Genomic DNA, 16,925 nt, shown 5'->3' with positions numbered 1-16,925 from the left:
GTGTGTGTGTGTGTGTGTGTGTGTGTGTGTGTGTGTGTGTGTGTGTGTGTTGCAGTAAACTAGTGTCCTGTGCAGGACCAGTTCTCTTCCTGATGGGTCAGGATAAGATCCTGCTCCCACCTTAACCCTCAACAGTATGACATTGCAGAAAGACAATAAATGTAGCTGAAAGACAGCCACAGTTGTCACTATCAGAATATACATTCCCCAGGTCTGCGAATCTCTGATGTCCTACAATACAAAGAGAATTATGCTGACTAGATTAGTCACATGTTATTCCTGTTAGGTTGTGTAGTTCTGCAGCCAAAATAATATATAGAATGCAACTGCAGTTAAAATGCATTTGAAACAATATAAAATGTGAAAGAATGTTTTAGTTATTTGTGGGCAGAATGAGTCAGAAACCTGACAAATATTCACCAAAATCCAGTTTCTTAATAGTGATCCTTAGTTCCAGGAAGAATACTCAACAAGTGATAACTCTATCCATCTCCAACTCACCGTTCAACATTGGGATGCTAGTCAGGCATAGTTGATACATGTTGCAGATAAGAATGCTGCTCTGGGGTTGGGCAAGAGTCACAGACTGGGGAGGTGGGTTTAATTTCAAACACTTAAGTTATTCTTGTGAAATCATGATTCAGAAAGCACTCTGAACCAAGCTAACATAAATTGTGACTTTGGAGTTGTCAGCAAATTTCTTAGTGCTTTGTTTTATTTGACAGCTGATATAATTGCAAGATATCTGTATTTCAAGAGGAACAGTCATGCTTTATGGCTGTGCTTCAAAAAGTAAAAAGTCAGATCAGATGAAGAAGTCTGTAGTGCTGACGCAGGCTATCTAATGTGCTTCATTGTATTTTGGGGGATTTTCTATAAATCTGATATCATAGCTATAGTACTGCAATACTCTCAGAATATTTTAGACTTAAATTTTAAAATGACATAATATGCATAATTAAATTGCGATGCTTTCATGGATTATGTGAAAAATGGTTTGTTTTTGTACTGCTGATAAAAAAATGTTGTATTCTTTTTGGAGGACATGGCTTGGGACCTAATATGGAGAAGTACATTTTCTTTACCTTCTGTCTGTTTCTACCTTTCTAAGGATTTAATGATGTACAAAGGATTAGTTTTCCATATTAAATGAAAAAAAAATGATGAAAAGATACTGCAGTCCTAGACACAAACAGAAGATTACAGCAACAAACAGATAATAGAAAATATGATGACAAATGATAGACTCTGTCTTGGGAGATTAGAGGCTCCAAAGTTATCTGGAAAAGCAACAAGAAATAATGTCCTCCCTTGAACTGGAAATGATGCATCATCTTTACTTTATAGTTAAGAGGGAAGCAGCAGTCACAAAATAAATAAAAAAACAAGAAAGCTATATTAAGTATCCAAAGAATAGGCTGAGGGTGATGAAGGTGAAGACAAATACCGTGGAGGATAATGTGGAAAGGACAACTATAAAGCTTTGAGGCATCAATTAAAGTGTCAGTGAGCAAGACCTCTACAGGGTCTTCCAGAATAAACTGTTGCCAACAGCCAATGTACCTACATCTTTAAACTGGGAGAGTTTTAAGAGTCATAGACTGGGCAAAAATTATCAGACATAATCAAAACCCAGAAAAGTTAGATAAAAGTTACACTCAAATGCCACGAAAGTCTTGCTGAAAAATCATCCATACCGGATGCATGAAATTACAGTAGAAGAGACAATGATACAATTGCTGCAGACTTTTTGCAAGGATATGTTCCAGTGCTCTGCAAAGCATGCAGGAGCTAGACTGAATGTTAAGCAGCTGATAGTCTCCTGGATAGTCAGGCTGGGCTCCCTGGTAGTGGTGGCCGTGGTGATGAGCCACTTAAAAGGGGGTGTGTCTTCTTACAGGATGCATGTTCCTTCTTCACTGAGATGAAGGATACAAATGTCAGATCTATGAATGACCCAGCCCATGGTTTGAATTGGGTGTAAGTTGATTAGTTAGAGAAGAGAACACTGAAAGTCAACAAGGAATTGAGAGGTGGGAAGTGCAGCAAAGTTCACTCCTGGTATTCGGGAAGGTCAGGGAGGATCCATTGTAAAAATAAAGGAGAAGGTGGCCACTCAGCTCCATAAAAAACTATCCCTGGGGTTGTCATGATAGCCACAACCTAGAAAGAATCTTATAAGGTACAGCTGAAGTTACCAGCAAGAGATGAGAGGAACAGGTCATGAGATGGAGGCATTATCAGAGTCAAGAGGAATACCTACTTAGCAGCTAGCTGGATATGGTGAGTTCTGGTTCCAGTGAAGGGGGTTTCTTAACAGGCAATGGACGTATACTGGTATGACCCAGAAATTCTGCATGATCACTAGCTAATCACATATTAAGCTAGTCACACACTGACAGAACTCACACTGTAAAAGTTGCAGACTCCAAATCTGACCTCAAAGCAGTGACAAGTGGAGTACCACAAGGTTCCGTCCTGGGACCTCTCCTGTTTGGTATCTACTTCTCTGAATTACAGGCTAACACAGAAAGCCTCTGGCTAATGAAGTTTGCAGATGACTGCAAACTAGGAGCCATATTCAAGTCTCCAAATGATGTGGACATCCTACAGAAGGGCCTTGTTGAGACAGATGCCTGGTGTCAGAGCCATGGCCTCAAGGTCAGTGCCAAAATGTGCAGTATCATCCACTTTGGGAAAGACTCTGTACCCATGAACTACCACATAGGCAGCAATCTACTTAACACCGAATGTGTGATAAGAGACCTTGGAACCTAGGTGGATAGTAGTTTCTCCGTTGATAGTCACATAGCCACATTAGTCAGGAAGTCCATCTATGTGCACACCTCATCATAAAAGGGTTCTCATCCAGGAAAAACAGGTCATTGTTCCCCTCTACTCGACATTCATTAGACCCATTATAGAGTACAACGCCCCTTTTGGAATGTACCTCACAAGACATCTGCAGCAGCTGGAAAGGCCACAGAAGTACTTCACAAAGAGGATTACTGGCCTCAAACAAATGCCCTACACTGACTGGCTCAAAAAACTCCAGCTTTACTCTATAGCATATCGCCTACTCCGAGGTGATCTCTACCTAACATATAAAGCTATGTCAAACCCAGAGCTGTTGAACATGCTACACCTAAAAAAATCCCAATCCCTCCGAGTCACATGCTCTAGGTACCTAAACCATGTCACCACAATAAACAGGACATGCTGGAGGGACAGATTCCTGTCCCAGAGACTTCCCATACTCTGGAACAGGCTACCCATGTATGTCAGTCAAAGTTCTTCATGAGCACTCTTCAAGAAAAATCTTGATGAGTGGATAGGAAATAGGAAATACTCCCTGGGGATCACTTCTGTGTCTCTGCTTGACAGTGGCACGGGAAAATAACTTTTTTGAGTCGCGTAAGCCAGTTAACCTTGTTGGCTAGGCTTACGTAGGCCCTTGGGCCAATAGCCTAGTACCTACCTTTGAACCTATATATAGAAAAAAACAAAGTGTTTGTGCCAAATGTAGAAAAAGTTTCATAATATTTTAAGAATAACTACAAAAATCAGAATAAATTTCAAACCCCAACATCTGGTTTACCATTGCAACAAGTAGCAGTTCATTCTGGCAGTTAGCATAAGAACTAAAGCTCACAGCTGTAAATGAGCGGCTTCCTGTGCAAGTTACAGGATTTGATTGCTTTGTTTGCCTACTGTGTGACTCTGAGCAAGCTACTTAACCTGGCGGAGCTATTGGGTCACTGATAATGGTCAATTGTCTAATATTCTTACTTAATAAATACAATTTAAAAATACAATGGAGATGATAGATGATGTAATGAAGAAGGCATTCAAAAAGACTTCCATGTAGTGAATTAGCAGTAGTGTTTATGCTGTGAAAAAAGGAAATTGAGTTTTCTTGGCAGTATTAGACTCATGTTTTATATTCTTTGATTTGGATGCTTGCAGGAGTACATTAAGCTGAATATAGAGAAAGGTAATACTCGGACATCTCAAAATAAGCAACAGAGATCTCATTTTCCATTAGTATAACTATAATGAAAATGAAACAGATCATAGGAGTATATTATTCTAAGCAGGGAGAGTTAATGTGCTACCCTTGCATTATACATTTTTGATGAAGATCATAGGAGTATATTATTCTAAGCAGGGAGAGTTAATGTGCTACCCTTGCATTATACATTTTTTGGGCAGTTCAGATGTACAGATGCTGTAAGACAAATAGTGTGGGTATTTCCAGTCATTTGAGCTATGTGAAAGGTTAGTTGCCTTTGGAAAATATTGTAACTCTTATTGGGATGTCCATTATAATGTTCAGACTGCTAAACTGGATTTGTTCCCTTCCAAGTGCAATAACAGGGATATGCAATATGAGTTCTAAGGAGAAAATGTAATATTGGGCTTTTCTATACTTGAGTGGTAGAAATCACATTAATTAATTAATTAATTATAGGCTTTATTGTACAAGTTTGTTTGTTTTTCTCCTTCTGCTTATTTAAGAAAAAGCTTGACAGTCTGTGTTGCATGCATACACTGACACATTTTTAAAGATAGTTGATGAGGTTTTTCTATATGAGCTAGAGGTTCTGAAAGGGTAGTTCAAACTCATTTTGAGTAAGGGGTGGTGGTCTTTCTTCCTTCAAAAACAATAACCATGTACAAAGGGAGTAGTCCCAGCACTCTAGATGATGTGTTGTCAAAGCTGGGTAACTAAAGTTATGCAAAAATGTCCATTGAAGTTAAAGGTTGTTTTGGCAGATGATGTCACTTGTACTCACCTCTATAGATACACAGTCAAAAAATATAATCTTCTTTGAGGGACGTTTCAAGTCTACTATATGTGACAATGTCCCTTCTTATCTTTACACAGATAGGAATGATAAGGTGGAGGGGAGAAATGTGTTACGAATGGGTAGTCACATTTTGTTCATTTTAAGGGACAGAAATGCCTATATGTTACTTGAAGGTTTGCAGCTTATGGTAGACATTATATGAAGGGGGGTGGGGGCACCTATGTAAGCTTCTCATTCCACAAGCCTTGTAAACCAGTATGGCTTAATGTATCAGGCACAGATCACCACAAGGCAAGAGGGCCAGTCTTGAAGTAATCCAGGTAGATGGTGGATTATGAATCCAGGTGGATGGGTGAGTGTGACTCCAGGTAGATTGGAAGGATCAGTACAGAGAAAGGGGAAAATGATTATTTTTTGTCATCGAAGTAGACAGGCTGTGGCTCAATAAAATGTGAAACATTTTGATGAAATCAAGTAGAGAGATGGGGGCTGTTATTTTCTTCCTGGTGGTAAAAATGAAAGAGGCAAAAATGCACATAATGGAGGGTTGGAATATGACAGGGTTCCATTCAGTTAAATAAGGTAAAAACAGAAATGGTTTAATAATGGTAACTTCTTCTTCTGGCTTTTCCCGGTTAGGGGTCGCCACAGTGGATCACCTGTCCACTCATGATTGGCAGAGGAGTTTTACAGTGCCAGCCCGGCGCCCAACCTTCCACAGAAGGCACACACACACACTCACACCTATGGCCAATTTAGAGTGTCCAATTCACCTGCAGCATGTCTTTGGGATGTGGGGAGAAACCAGAGCATCCAGAGGAAACCCACATGACCACAGGGAAGACATGCAGACTCCGCACAGAAGGCATCCCAACCGAGGATTGAACCAGAGAGCCTCTTGCTGTGAGGTGACAATGCTAACCACTGCACCACCGTGGCCACCCGGTTTAATAATGGTAACAAGAAGGCTAAATCATGAAGTAAATTTTGTCAAGGAGAACAATACATGTAAGCGGGTTATTGCAGGAATAGTAATGCATGAAAAGAATTGGAAGTTAGATTGCACATATGGACCTAACACAAATGATCCCACAATTTTTAGTGACTTCCATGAATAATGGAAATGGAATTCCCCTGCATGGATGTAAAAGTAATAACAGCAGAGTTTAATGTGAAGATTTTCCGAAAAAGAAATCACAAACTAGTGGAGATCAAAGAAGGACAAGGAAACTAAAAATGTTCTATTAACATGGAAAAAATTGATGGCTAGGTCAATTGAAAATGGACACATAACCCAGTGCAGTGAAAATGGACACATATCCAGTGCAGGAAGCATACATTTTCTATAGATGACTGGCATCAAGCCAGTTGATTGGAAAAGTTTCTGTTTAGAAGAGGGAGGGTCTGATGGTTACTAGGGAAAGAGATTTGTCATGCCATTTGCTTAGTAAAAGAAGCAGGGAAGAGATGTCAAAGAAGAATGTGAAGATAAAAGCCATTGTTTTGGCATGAAGATGAGAGGACAAGACTAGGTTCTGAAATTCTAGGGGAGGTGTTCCACAACAGCCCACACAATGATGGTGAGATAAGATATATCTAGCAGATTGAAATCTTATGTCTGATGAATCTGATGCAATAAGATATTTTTGGAACAGATGTGAGCATTTGCTGCAGAAAGAAGAAAAGTGATAGATTGGTTTTTGAGTAAGACCAGAAATATGCTGGACTGCACGAATATGAGACAGGGCAACTAGAGATCCTAAAGCTTCAGACAAAGCTTCTGCTAACAGAAACTGCAGCCGTAGAAATGGATAGGTTAAGCAGGATATACCTTTGGTGGGTGCAGATAGAGAGATGTGAATTTTCTTGCTCGGAGGCTGAACATGATAAAGTAAGGGGGGGGCACATTTTGGAACCATGAAGGACAGATGGACAGTATTGAAAGAGTTCTAAAAGCTTTCTATAGGTGCATATACAGATATATATGTTTACAACATTTACCCTTGGGGGAGAGAGAGGTGAGAGGGATGAATGGTTTGTGAGGGGATTTGCCTCGTGTCATACCGAGAACTGGATAGACACTGCACTCAAGATAGAGGATTTATTAGTAGTACCAGCAAAAGTAAACAATGGAAAGGCTGTGGATGAAGACAGGTGTACTGGAGAAGTTAGTAGGGGAATTGGAAGAGTCATTAGCCTGCATTTATGTAAAGTTTATAACAAAGACAATGTTTCAGGGCTGCTTCGTGATTCTTAAAGAAGTTGAGTGGCATTGTTTCCCAAATGAGGACAGGATAAACTAGAACTGGGGAGCTAATGCCCCACATTCTTAATTAATAGAGACTACAAAATGGTGGAAATGGTGCTAGTTAAGAATATAAAGAAAGATTATCCCATGATTGATGGAAAAGGGGCAAATAATCTTTGTAAAGGAGGCCACTGAAACCAGCTGGTAGATATTATAGGTATTTTTACAGAAAGCTGTAGGAAAGGGGTAGTATTATTTGATAAAAGAAAAGCCTTCAACATGTTGGAGTAAATCTGTTTTTTGACAAGACAACATGACAATGTCTAAATGTCTAAGAATTTGTAGAAGAGTTTTAGTAGATCAGACTGGCAGGAGACAAGTAAGAAAAATCATACCAGGTTGGAATAAGTGTGAAAAATATGCAGAACATGACTATATGTGACTGAAAGGATAAGGACAAAAATATAATGACCTTTGCAGCTGGATGACACAGGAATGGGAGGAATGCTATCTATGAAACTCCTTTGGGAGTCCCATATGTTTTAGATTTCCTGTCAGATTAAACACAGTATGTAAATCTGTTTCCCTGCCCTTGCTTATATCCTTATTTTAATTTATTAAATTATCTGGGAAAGAGAAAGAAAATAGAAGACAGGCTTTTTTGTATATTTTGATTATATATATTTTGTATAAAGTTAAAGTCAAACATTGGTGTGTTAGTTTTATATCTGAGGAAATGTTTCAGTAAGAAGGTAAAGCAAAAATGTTGTACTGTTTCTGTAAAACAATTAAAACAGATTGTGCATGTATGTCTTCTGAATTCTTTTAAAAATCCTTTTTTTACAGTTAAGAGTAGCAGAATTGCCACCGCGTAAGAATTTGCTGAAACAACTGAATGAGAGAAGTACAATCGCACTGAGAAGTGTTGTTATAACTCCAGAGGAATGCCAGCGACTGGGGGCTGGACTCAAAGAGGCTAACTACTGCTGGGCCAAGGTAAGACAACACAATATCAGGCTATAGGTTTCTGAACACTGTTAACAGCATAGAGATAATGTAAACTTATAGGGATTGTAATTCTTATCATTTTAATGCAAACATGCATGATATTGATGAATGCATACAAATGTTTTATCAGGTATTGCATAAACAAAATACAGAGTTCTATTGATGAAACTAAAGCTGGATGGCGTGGTATATGCCATTTTCTTGATAATATATTAATGGCAGTGCATTTTAAATAGACAATGTGTCTTTTCTGGGGTTTAGTAACCAAGAACTCCATATTCATGTCTGTTGAAAAATTAGCCCAGTCAGATAAGAAAGCTTTTAAATATATCCCTTCCTCTAAATGTATATTCATGTAAGTGTATAGACACACACAAGCACACATACAGGCATACACACACACACACACACACACACACACACACACACACACACACACACACACACACACACAAAATCACAAGAGCCAGAAAATTTTACCAAATATGTATATTGTATACATTTGCCCAATAATATATACTATGTTATCATTGTATGTGCTTTCACTTTTGATATTTCTTGTAAAATGCTACAAAGCTATATTTTTGCTTGAGGATACCGTTTTTGCAGCTTGTTGATGTGAGAGATGGCTAGAGTTTAGATTTTCATCTGTTGAGAAACGCATTATACCCATGCTTAAACTGAGATGAAATATAAGGACACAAATATTATGGATTGTCAGGATAAAAGGCATTTTATTATGAATCAATAGAGGATATGGAATTTATATCAGTAAGGTAATTTTCATTTGGATGTTTGTCCATTAATTATTTTATTAATTAATTTTCTGGTCTTTTGCAAACACACACAAAAAGTGTATGTTTCAGGATGAGTCATTTATTACACAAAAACATTCCAGAGTAATTAGTATAATGAAAATGAGTCTGTAAACAGATAACAAATGATACGTTATTGGAGGCTATGAGTGACTAACTGAAGTATTACAGTGATATAAAATTAATATTTTTAATGATCCATTTATTTATTTTTTCACATGGTACCATGGCCATGTATCTCCCTTGGCTCCAAACTGAATTGTTTATTGCTTCGTGCTGTTTGCTGTTGCATGCCAAGTTACCCTGTTGAGGAAGTCTTTCCTTTCCAGAGTGCAGTATGTCATTTATAAGCCAGCTTATTCCCAGGTAGTGGGATATGACAGCTAGTTACCAGCTGTTCATAACATATTGTTGTTGAGGATTTCATTTTATGTGCTTCATACAAATTCTCCTCATGGGTCTTGGCAAAAGCATGTACCACATGATGTCTTGGCTTTACATATGCCATGCATATAAGTAACCTTGGAAACACCCATGCTACAGGATACTTCACTGTTGTGAGATCCCTTGATTCTGGAAGCCTATTCCATGACTTTTTATAGGACCCATTCTTAGCGTGCTCCACCCTTTCTTCCCTCCAGTCAAGTCAGTTACCTAAAATGTATCTGGTAATTGCACCTCCCCAGACAGGCTCTTCTAATGCTAGTCTCAGTTTTTGAACCTGGGTCACTGGCATTACAGCTGTGATGATGATGTGAGGTATTGCCAGCTATGCCGGGAGAAGTAGGGCAGTGGATGTGTAACATATGCCAGTATAGCTAGCTAGAGTTTTGTAAAGAATTATAAGTCATTGTATATCAAACTGATTTGTACAGGTGCTTATGTTGAAAAATGTATTTGTAAAGCAACTTGTGTTAAAAATGTAACAACAGTGTGTACTGCTGGACAGAAAAGAAATTTACATGTATATCAGACCGTACTGTTGTAACTGTGGAAATGAATACATTGTAACAGAGGATACTGGAATAGAAGAGGTTAAGCTCAGCTCCAGTAAACTTTGAAAAATAGTATGACATTAAGTTACTTAAATTTAGGCCATAAATATTGTATTTTACATTTCAGATTGCAGCCAGAGACAAAATGTCTGTGCCAGAGAGTGGCTTATTAGCTGCTATTGGAAGAGTGGAAGTGCTTTATTGTTTTATGACTTTCAGAAGCTGCAACAAATCTTAATAAAACTTGATGTGTGTGTATTATTGGCACATATGTGCAAGATTCTGGGTCAGTTGCTAGGAAAGGTGGGGTAGTATGGGAATCAGAAGTCTGATGACCAGATTTATACAATGTCATTCTGTAATCCAGGGCAAAAATGATGTTTTAATACTAGATAAGACTGAAGTGTCAGAGTAGTCTGTTTTCTGTGAATCTGCTCATCTGTGTTATTTTAATATTTCCTGTGACTGAAACTCTGGTGTTTATTGTAAATAGATATTTTGTATTTTCATGTTCTTTTATTATTTATTATTAAATATATTTCATTTTTTTTATTGTGGCTTGTCCTTTAGAAAATGTTTTAACCTTTGAGATTACTTATATCTATCTGTTGACTCTGTGGACATTCCTGAAAGCCTTATAGCATTAGTCAAACACTGTCATTGATATTAATATTAATTTCACTCAGTATAGTTGGATATTCTTGTAACAGACATATAGTAGCTGGCTTTGGATTGTCTGGTGGCAGTGACTACCTTATAGTCTGGGCAGAGGGGTATAGCTAGTAAATCTGTGCCAGCCTTTCCCAGGTGTGTGTGTGTGTGTGTGAAAATCAAATCTAAAAGAGTGTGTGTGTCGGCTACTTGGAGCAGGGACACAGAGAGGGTGTTGGAGGACTTGGCTGAGGACTCAACTCTACCACTGTGCCAGTGGAGAGTCTAACTGGGGCACTGGAAAGAAAGAGAGAGAGAAAGAGAGAGAAATCCTGACCCCAGACTGAGTGTTTTCCCTGTGTGATCTTAAGGGAAATTGTACTTGATGCAGAGAATGCATCTGGAAATACAAGGTATATCTATTTTTGTTTCAAGTGAATGTTCCTCTCCAGTCTCAGTAGTGATGACTCAGGTTCCCTGATTACTGGCCCAGAGAGGGGATGGCACAACAGCTAGAACTCCATTTCAGTGTGCCACAGAGGTAACCCAAGCAGAAAGAGTATTTTTCCAAAAAATAGTGCTTTGTCAGACAAATGTCATGAAGGTCTGACATAAGGTAGAGTAAAGATGTCAAAGTGGAAAGGATATACATTGATAAGAAGAAAGACAAAGAATAGAGAAATAAATTAATAATAAAATGACACTGATTGTTGCAGATAGCAAGTAAGGCTGTGGCCAGCAGGTTTCAATTTCATATCAAAGTAGCGCTTCCCTTCTATGAAAACATACATTGATTATTTTGTTTTGATTTCATAGCAGCCTTCAGTCAAACACTTTTTTTTGTAAGCATAAATATTTAAGGAAGCCTTTCATTCAGATACAGAATACAAAATGTTCTTGCCTGCAGTTAACCATTCTCATCTGTATTTCTCCCTTGGGTGAATATGTTAACATATCAGAGGAACCAGTTAATTACTTTTTTTGCTGAACTGCACCATAAGAACAGTAGCGGAGATTTATTGATCATGTTGCATATGAAGGATACAAGACGACCTTTAACGTATGGTCATAAAGTAGGGCATCTGCATTCTTATAGTAGTCATAATGAAGTTTTGTTTATGTTATTATATTTTATTTATTTTCATATTGTCTTGGTTTAAATGGGATGTTACAGCATGTGAGGTGTGACATTAACTTGTTTGAAATTAAGCTCGGAGAACGAGTTTTCTATTATAAATCCAAACCAGCCCAAAAGCTGAAAATGTTGAAACACAGGTGCCTAGTAGGAAGGTAGCTGGAATAAAGAACCTGAACCACGACAAAGTAAAATCTTCTTTTTTAATACAAAATGGTGAGCTCTTTTGCAATGGTAACCATTACTTCATCAGACAGTTCATTCAAACAGCAACAGCACTTAAATACTTTAATTCATTACAAAAATAACCAATCCTTATACTCAAAGTTAATTCAGCCCTCAGCAATCAATTAATTGCTATAGTTACACTTTGCCCTTGGTTAATTGCTAAAGTCAGAAAAATTCTGTTTAAAAACCGCATACACAAAGTGTAAAAACAAAGACGTGAATGAATATAAATAAAATACATTAAAAACATAAAAAGTCAATGAACAAATACATATGCTCATGCTCATCATTTAGTAACTACTTATGTGCATAAATATAAACATAAAAATATATATAAAATATATATATAAAAGTATAGGCAGTACACACTCAACAGCTTAATGAATATATATATTCTGCCTAATAAAAGCATATGTTGTCCACCTAGTAAATACATGCTTCAATGTAACACTATCATTCAAACCTAAACCTCTACGTCCTCCTGATAGTGTTCCATTGACGCCAGTGCTAAAATCTAGAAGGTTAAAATAAAAATAAAAAATAACAGTACCATTTAAGTAAATGTTGTTTCAAGATGAGAAGATCTCATAAACACATGCAGGGCTTTGGGTCAATAGTATTTCTTGAGCTGTTTTTAGTATAGATATCATTAAAGAAAATCATTTGTTCAGATGTATGTATTAAAGTACATGTATTTACTAGGTGGACAACATGTGCATATACTCTGTCGTGGTTCAGCTTCTTTATTCCAGCTACCTTCCTACTGGGCACCTGAGTTTTCTATTATGTTCTTGTGTATGCAGTCATTTTTCTGTTACCGACAATAAGAATAACCTTTCTCGATGAAACATTTTTTAAATTTTTAACAATATTTAAGTATACCCATGGATTTTTTTTTTTTTATTTTTCTTGATTGTCTAATACTTTTCTGGAATGAAGACCATTCAGTTTGCATTTAAATCACTCCGTTCTTTGTATCATTTAGGAAAAACAATTTCAGAATGAGTTTTTTTAGAACGTTTACAAAAATAACATGTTCAAAGAAAATTCCACCCTATTTTGCTGTTAACCTTGTCTCACATGACTTTTCTTCAGATAATATCACCTAAATATAGTTTGGCACCCAAACACCATGTATACATTTGTAATTTTTTATCTCCACTTTTTCACTGCCATTCATCAAACACTTATTTTGCTTTGAATTTAAGTGGGGAGAGCACTAACCCCTTTGAACCCATATGAGTCAGCGCAAAAAAATAAATAAAATAAAGAAACAAAAGATACATGACATTGTACAAAGAGTTAATGACAAAATCTACTACTATTTAGCCAACTAACAGTTGCCCACAAGATCCAATATCAACCTACTAACACACCAATACTTACAAACCTTATCACCCCCTATAACAACCTCAAGACCCTACACTCATCAAATAAACTACTTGTACAAATAGGTAAAACTAACAATCTGGCTGGTGATTCCCTGTTCTCTAATACTGTGGGTAAAACCTGGAACTCCTTCCCCAATGATCTAACCTCCCTCTCCTCAATAACCCTATTTAAAAGCAAACTGAAACCATACATTCAATCACAGTGGTTATGCTCCTGTGATAACCCTGACTAACTACCTCACTTAACTCTGGGAACTAATCACCATACCTGTATAAGCTAGTTACTTTTCTGTTAACAATAAAGAGTGTGATTTAACAGTTTAAAAGTGTTATTAGAGATTTCTTTGTATGACCAACCATAGCTGATATGTACTAAGATTCTGAAAGCAGAATCACAAGGAATGGCAAAAATCTGTTTTGTACCTGCATTTGTAAAATGTCACTTACTGTAAATAATATTGTAATATGTGGAGCTTTTTTCCCCGGGCCACTACTGAAAATGGACATATATCCAGTTGGACTAGCCCAGTCAGCAAATGTAAAATAAAATAAATAAATAATAAAATGCATATATTATGTACAAGTAAATATCATACTTGGCTTGAATTTTTGCTCTTTTTGATTCCACGTGTTTTTCATTAAGAAAGCCTGTTGGACATATGCATGATATGTCACTTAGTTTTCACTGTAAATGACCATCCACAGTTACACAACCTGATATTGTCTTGCTAAGGTCAGTATAGTGTTATAAAGGACAGCTTAGTAGCATTCTGTTTTGGTGAGGGTGGTGCAGGTTTTATTATTTAACTGTGATTTTTTTTTTATAAAATACTCATGTTCTACTGTCTGTCTTTGACTTAAAAAATAGCAGCTGTCACTCTCAGAAGGAGAGATACTAGACTTGCTGGCAGCTTCTAATGTAAAAACAACAATATGTAAGATGGTCTGAAAGTGCTAATAATTATGACTACTTAGTAAAGCACTGATGGTTACATGCTTTATAGAAAAGGTGATGTAAATCCAGCATGTTTTTTTTTCAGCACCTAACAACACAGATCATAGCAATCCAATGAAAATAAAACACAGCTGATGCATACAGAGGCATTCATAGAATCCACTAAACTACAGCACAGTGACTATATTTTAATAAATAACAAAAGTAATGTATTTTTTTTGGATGTGCTAGGGTCTATATTACTTGATCGAAATAGCAATTCAGTGAACTGTTATTTAACTAACATAAAACAGCGAATGTTCACATCTGCAAATGTGTTACACAGGGAATGGAGTTACTTGGCCAACATTCCCACGGTAACATGCACCACAGTATATCAAACCCACATAGGTGTGGGGGTCTATGCCAGTATATCAAACCCACATAGGTGTGGGAGCTGTGCCCCCCACCCCTACATATATATATATATATATATATATATATATATATATATATATAGCATTTCCTCATGTTGGCCAAGTAACTCCTTTCCCTATGTAACACATTCACAGATGTAAACATCCGCACGTGAACATTCACTGTTTTATGTTTGTTGAGTAGCAGTTTGTTGAATTGCTTTTTCGACGAAGTAATATAGACCAGATGTGCTAAGCTATGAAGACACACATTGGATTCAGAGAACAAGAGTAAGAGACTGGCAAAATAAAATCACTTTAAGATACAGTATACAATCATTACCATTTACATTATTTGTAAATGTTTTCCTCAGCTTCAGCAACATCACACTCTATATCTGCTACCCATATGGCATGATTATATAGAAGATTCACACTAAATGGAGCAATACTAATGCCACTCTTTCTATCAATCCTGAGCATGTATTTGTATAGTAAGCCATGTGTGGGCTAAAACTAAACTTCTTTAAAACCAAATTAGTGCTGTTTTGTACCCACAGAAGAAAGGCTAGTGTTAGTTTATTTAGTCTGATGTTATGTATTTATTTATATAAACCAGACAGGTAGACTCATCTTTTTGGTTTGTTTACTTATTTATTTATTTACATACTCATCATGGGATGGTCTAGCCACAACCTGGTCAAAGTGGTAATCCCAAACAATGAGAACAACGCATAATAAAATACAAAACACTACTGAATAGATCATTACAACATAATGTGTGGGCTTGTATGTGAAGTTGCAAGTAAACTATCAGTTTCAAATAGTTATAGTACTGCTAGTTGTGCTAACCAACCAGTCTCACTCTTATCCTTATTACTTGCTATTTAAGTTCTATTTGCAATTTACAAGAAAAACAATATTTATGCATTTCCAAAGTTATTTTCAGGTGAATGTTAAAGTAGGCATTTGCTAGTTTGCCTAAGAAAAAGCTGCAGCTGTGGTTCTTGTCAATGAATCAAATGCAGCTGAAGGTCAGTTTCAGGTGAGTTGTAAATTCTTCTCTAAATTCAGTGCACTCTTTTAGACCTAGGATGATCCAGCCCATGCTCTTCAACCTCTAACATTTGTGCCACAACTTCAAGTCAGCTCGCCATGCAAATTTTTGCTGGCTGTAGCTCCGCTCATTTTCACATAATGCTCTGCTCCTGGCTTCTCTCCTCAGATTTTCTCTGCCTCACCCAAAAGCTTCAGCAGTGGAAAATGATACCAGACTTTTCCGCTGAATATGCCATTTTTCTTGCATTCCCTTATCTCACAATATCATTTCAATCACAAAATCTAGGTCAGATCTACTTCTTTTTTTAATTTATTTTACTATCCTTTTGTAGCAGTTTTACTGCACTCCTGTATAGGTCATGGTCTTCTGCACAACGTTGATTTCAGTTGTCATCTAGCTAGTTTTCAGAAGTGGACTAAATGAAGAACTAAAATGACACCACAGGGACACCATACTCTATGTTTCATAGTTGAGGATTCTGCATTCATAAACTGAATGAATGATTTGTGACAATTTTGATATAAGAACTCTTAGAGTCAAAAGCATCTCATTCTGAAGGTAGTTTGCTGAGGACTGAGGCAAGGATTGCAAGCCTTCTACTTCTCTTTCTTCCTAGATGTTTCAGTGCCCCAAGAACAAACCTTCCAAAAGGAGAGAGGAGTCTTCCCATTCTACATCTCTATCTGATGTCACTGTACAAAAGTAAGAAGGAAATATAGGGAATCCAGTCATTCTGCTGAAGCCTTTACTCTTGTGACTTCAGACACACAACTTTTTGTAATGTGTCTAGAGAAAAAAAGTTTGCTTGTAGTGCTTTGGTAGAGTAATGTATCTTCAGGGTCTACTTATAAAATGGAAACTGTTACGTCTTAACTCAGTTATGTCTGTTTTTTTTTCTTCCATTGAAGGTTGACTACTGACATTGTATTATTATAATATAATGGGGACTTTGCTGCAGGCCAGGGAGAAGAATGGACTTATCCCTCTCGCCTGCTTATATGATGGAATGGTATGAATGGACTTATCCCTCTCGCCTGCTTATATGATAGAATGGTTTTCTGCCTGCCCTGCTTCTTCCTGAGCCTTATCTTCATTAGGACCAATTACAGCACTAATTAACAAGGAATCTCCTGCACCACTTAGCCTCAAGCATAGCTATTATGTACAAATAATGACATAAACTGCTTTCAACATAATTGACACACAAAGGTTTGTACTACTGCTGTCAGTCCA

General features: G+C 37.1%; 1 protein-coding gene across 9 annotated transcripts in view; it reads left to right on the top strand.

Annotated features, from left to right (window-relative positions):
* DMD (dystrophin) overlaps positions 1 to 16,925 on the top strand; it is a 9,298,038-nt gene that overhangs the window by 5,399,963 nt on the left and 3,881,150 nt on the right. For all 9 annotated transcript variants that reach the window (XM_044072398.1, XM_044072396.1, XM_044072400.1 and 6 more), the window contains one exon: positions 7,906 to 8,055. In XM_044072398.1, the coding sequence (XP_043928333.1) occupies positions 7,906 to 8,055 (150 nt within the window). The remainder of the gene's footprint in view (positions 1 to 7,905; positions 8,056 to 16,925) is intronic.

The sequence above is a fragment of the Protopterus annectens genome, chromosome 5.part0, assembly GCF_019279795.1.
Source record: "Protopterus annectens isolate FY-2018-M chromosome 5.part0, PAN1.0, whole genome shotgun sequence".
Taxonomy (NCBI): domain Eukaryota; kingdom Metazoa; phylum Chordata; order Ceratodontiformes; family Protopteridae; genus Protopterus; species Protopterus annectens.
This window is presented reverse-complemented; position numbering and strand designations above follow the sequence as displayed.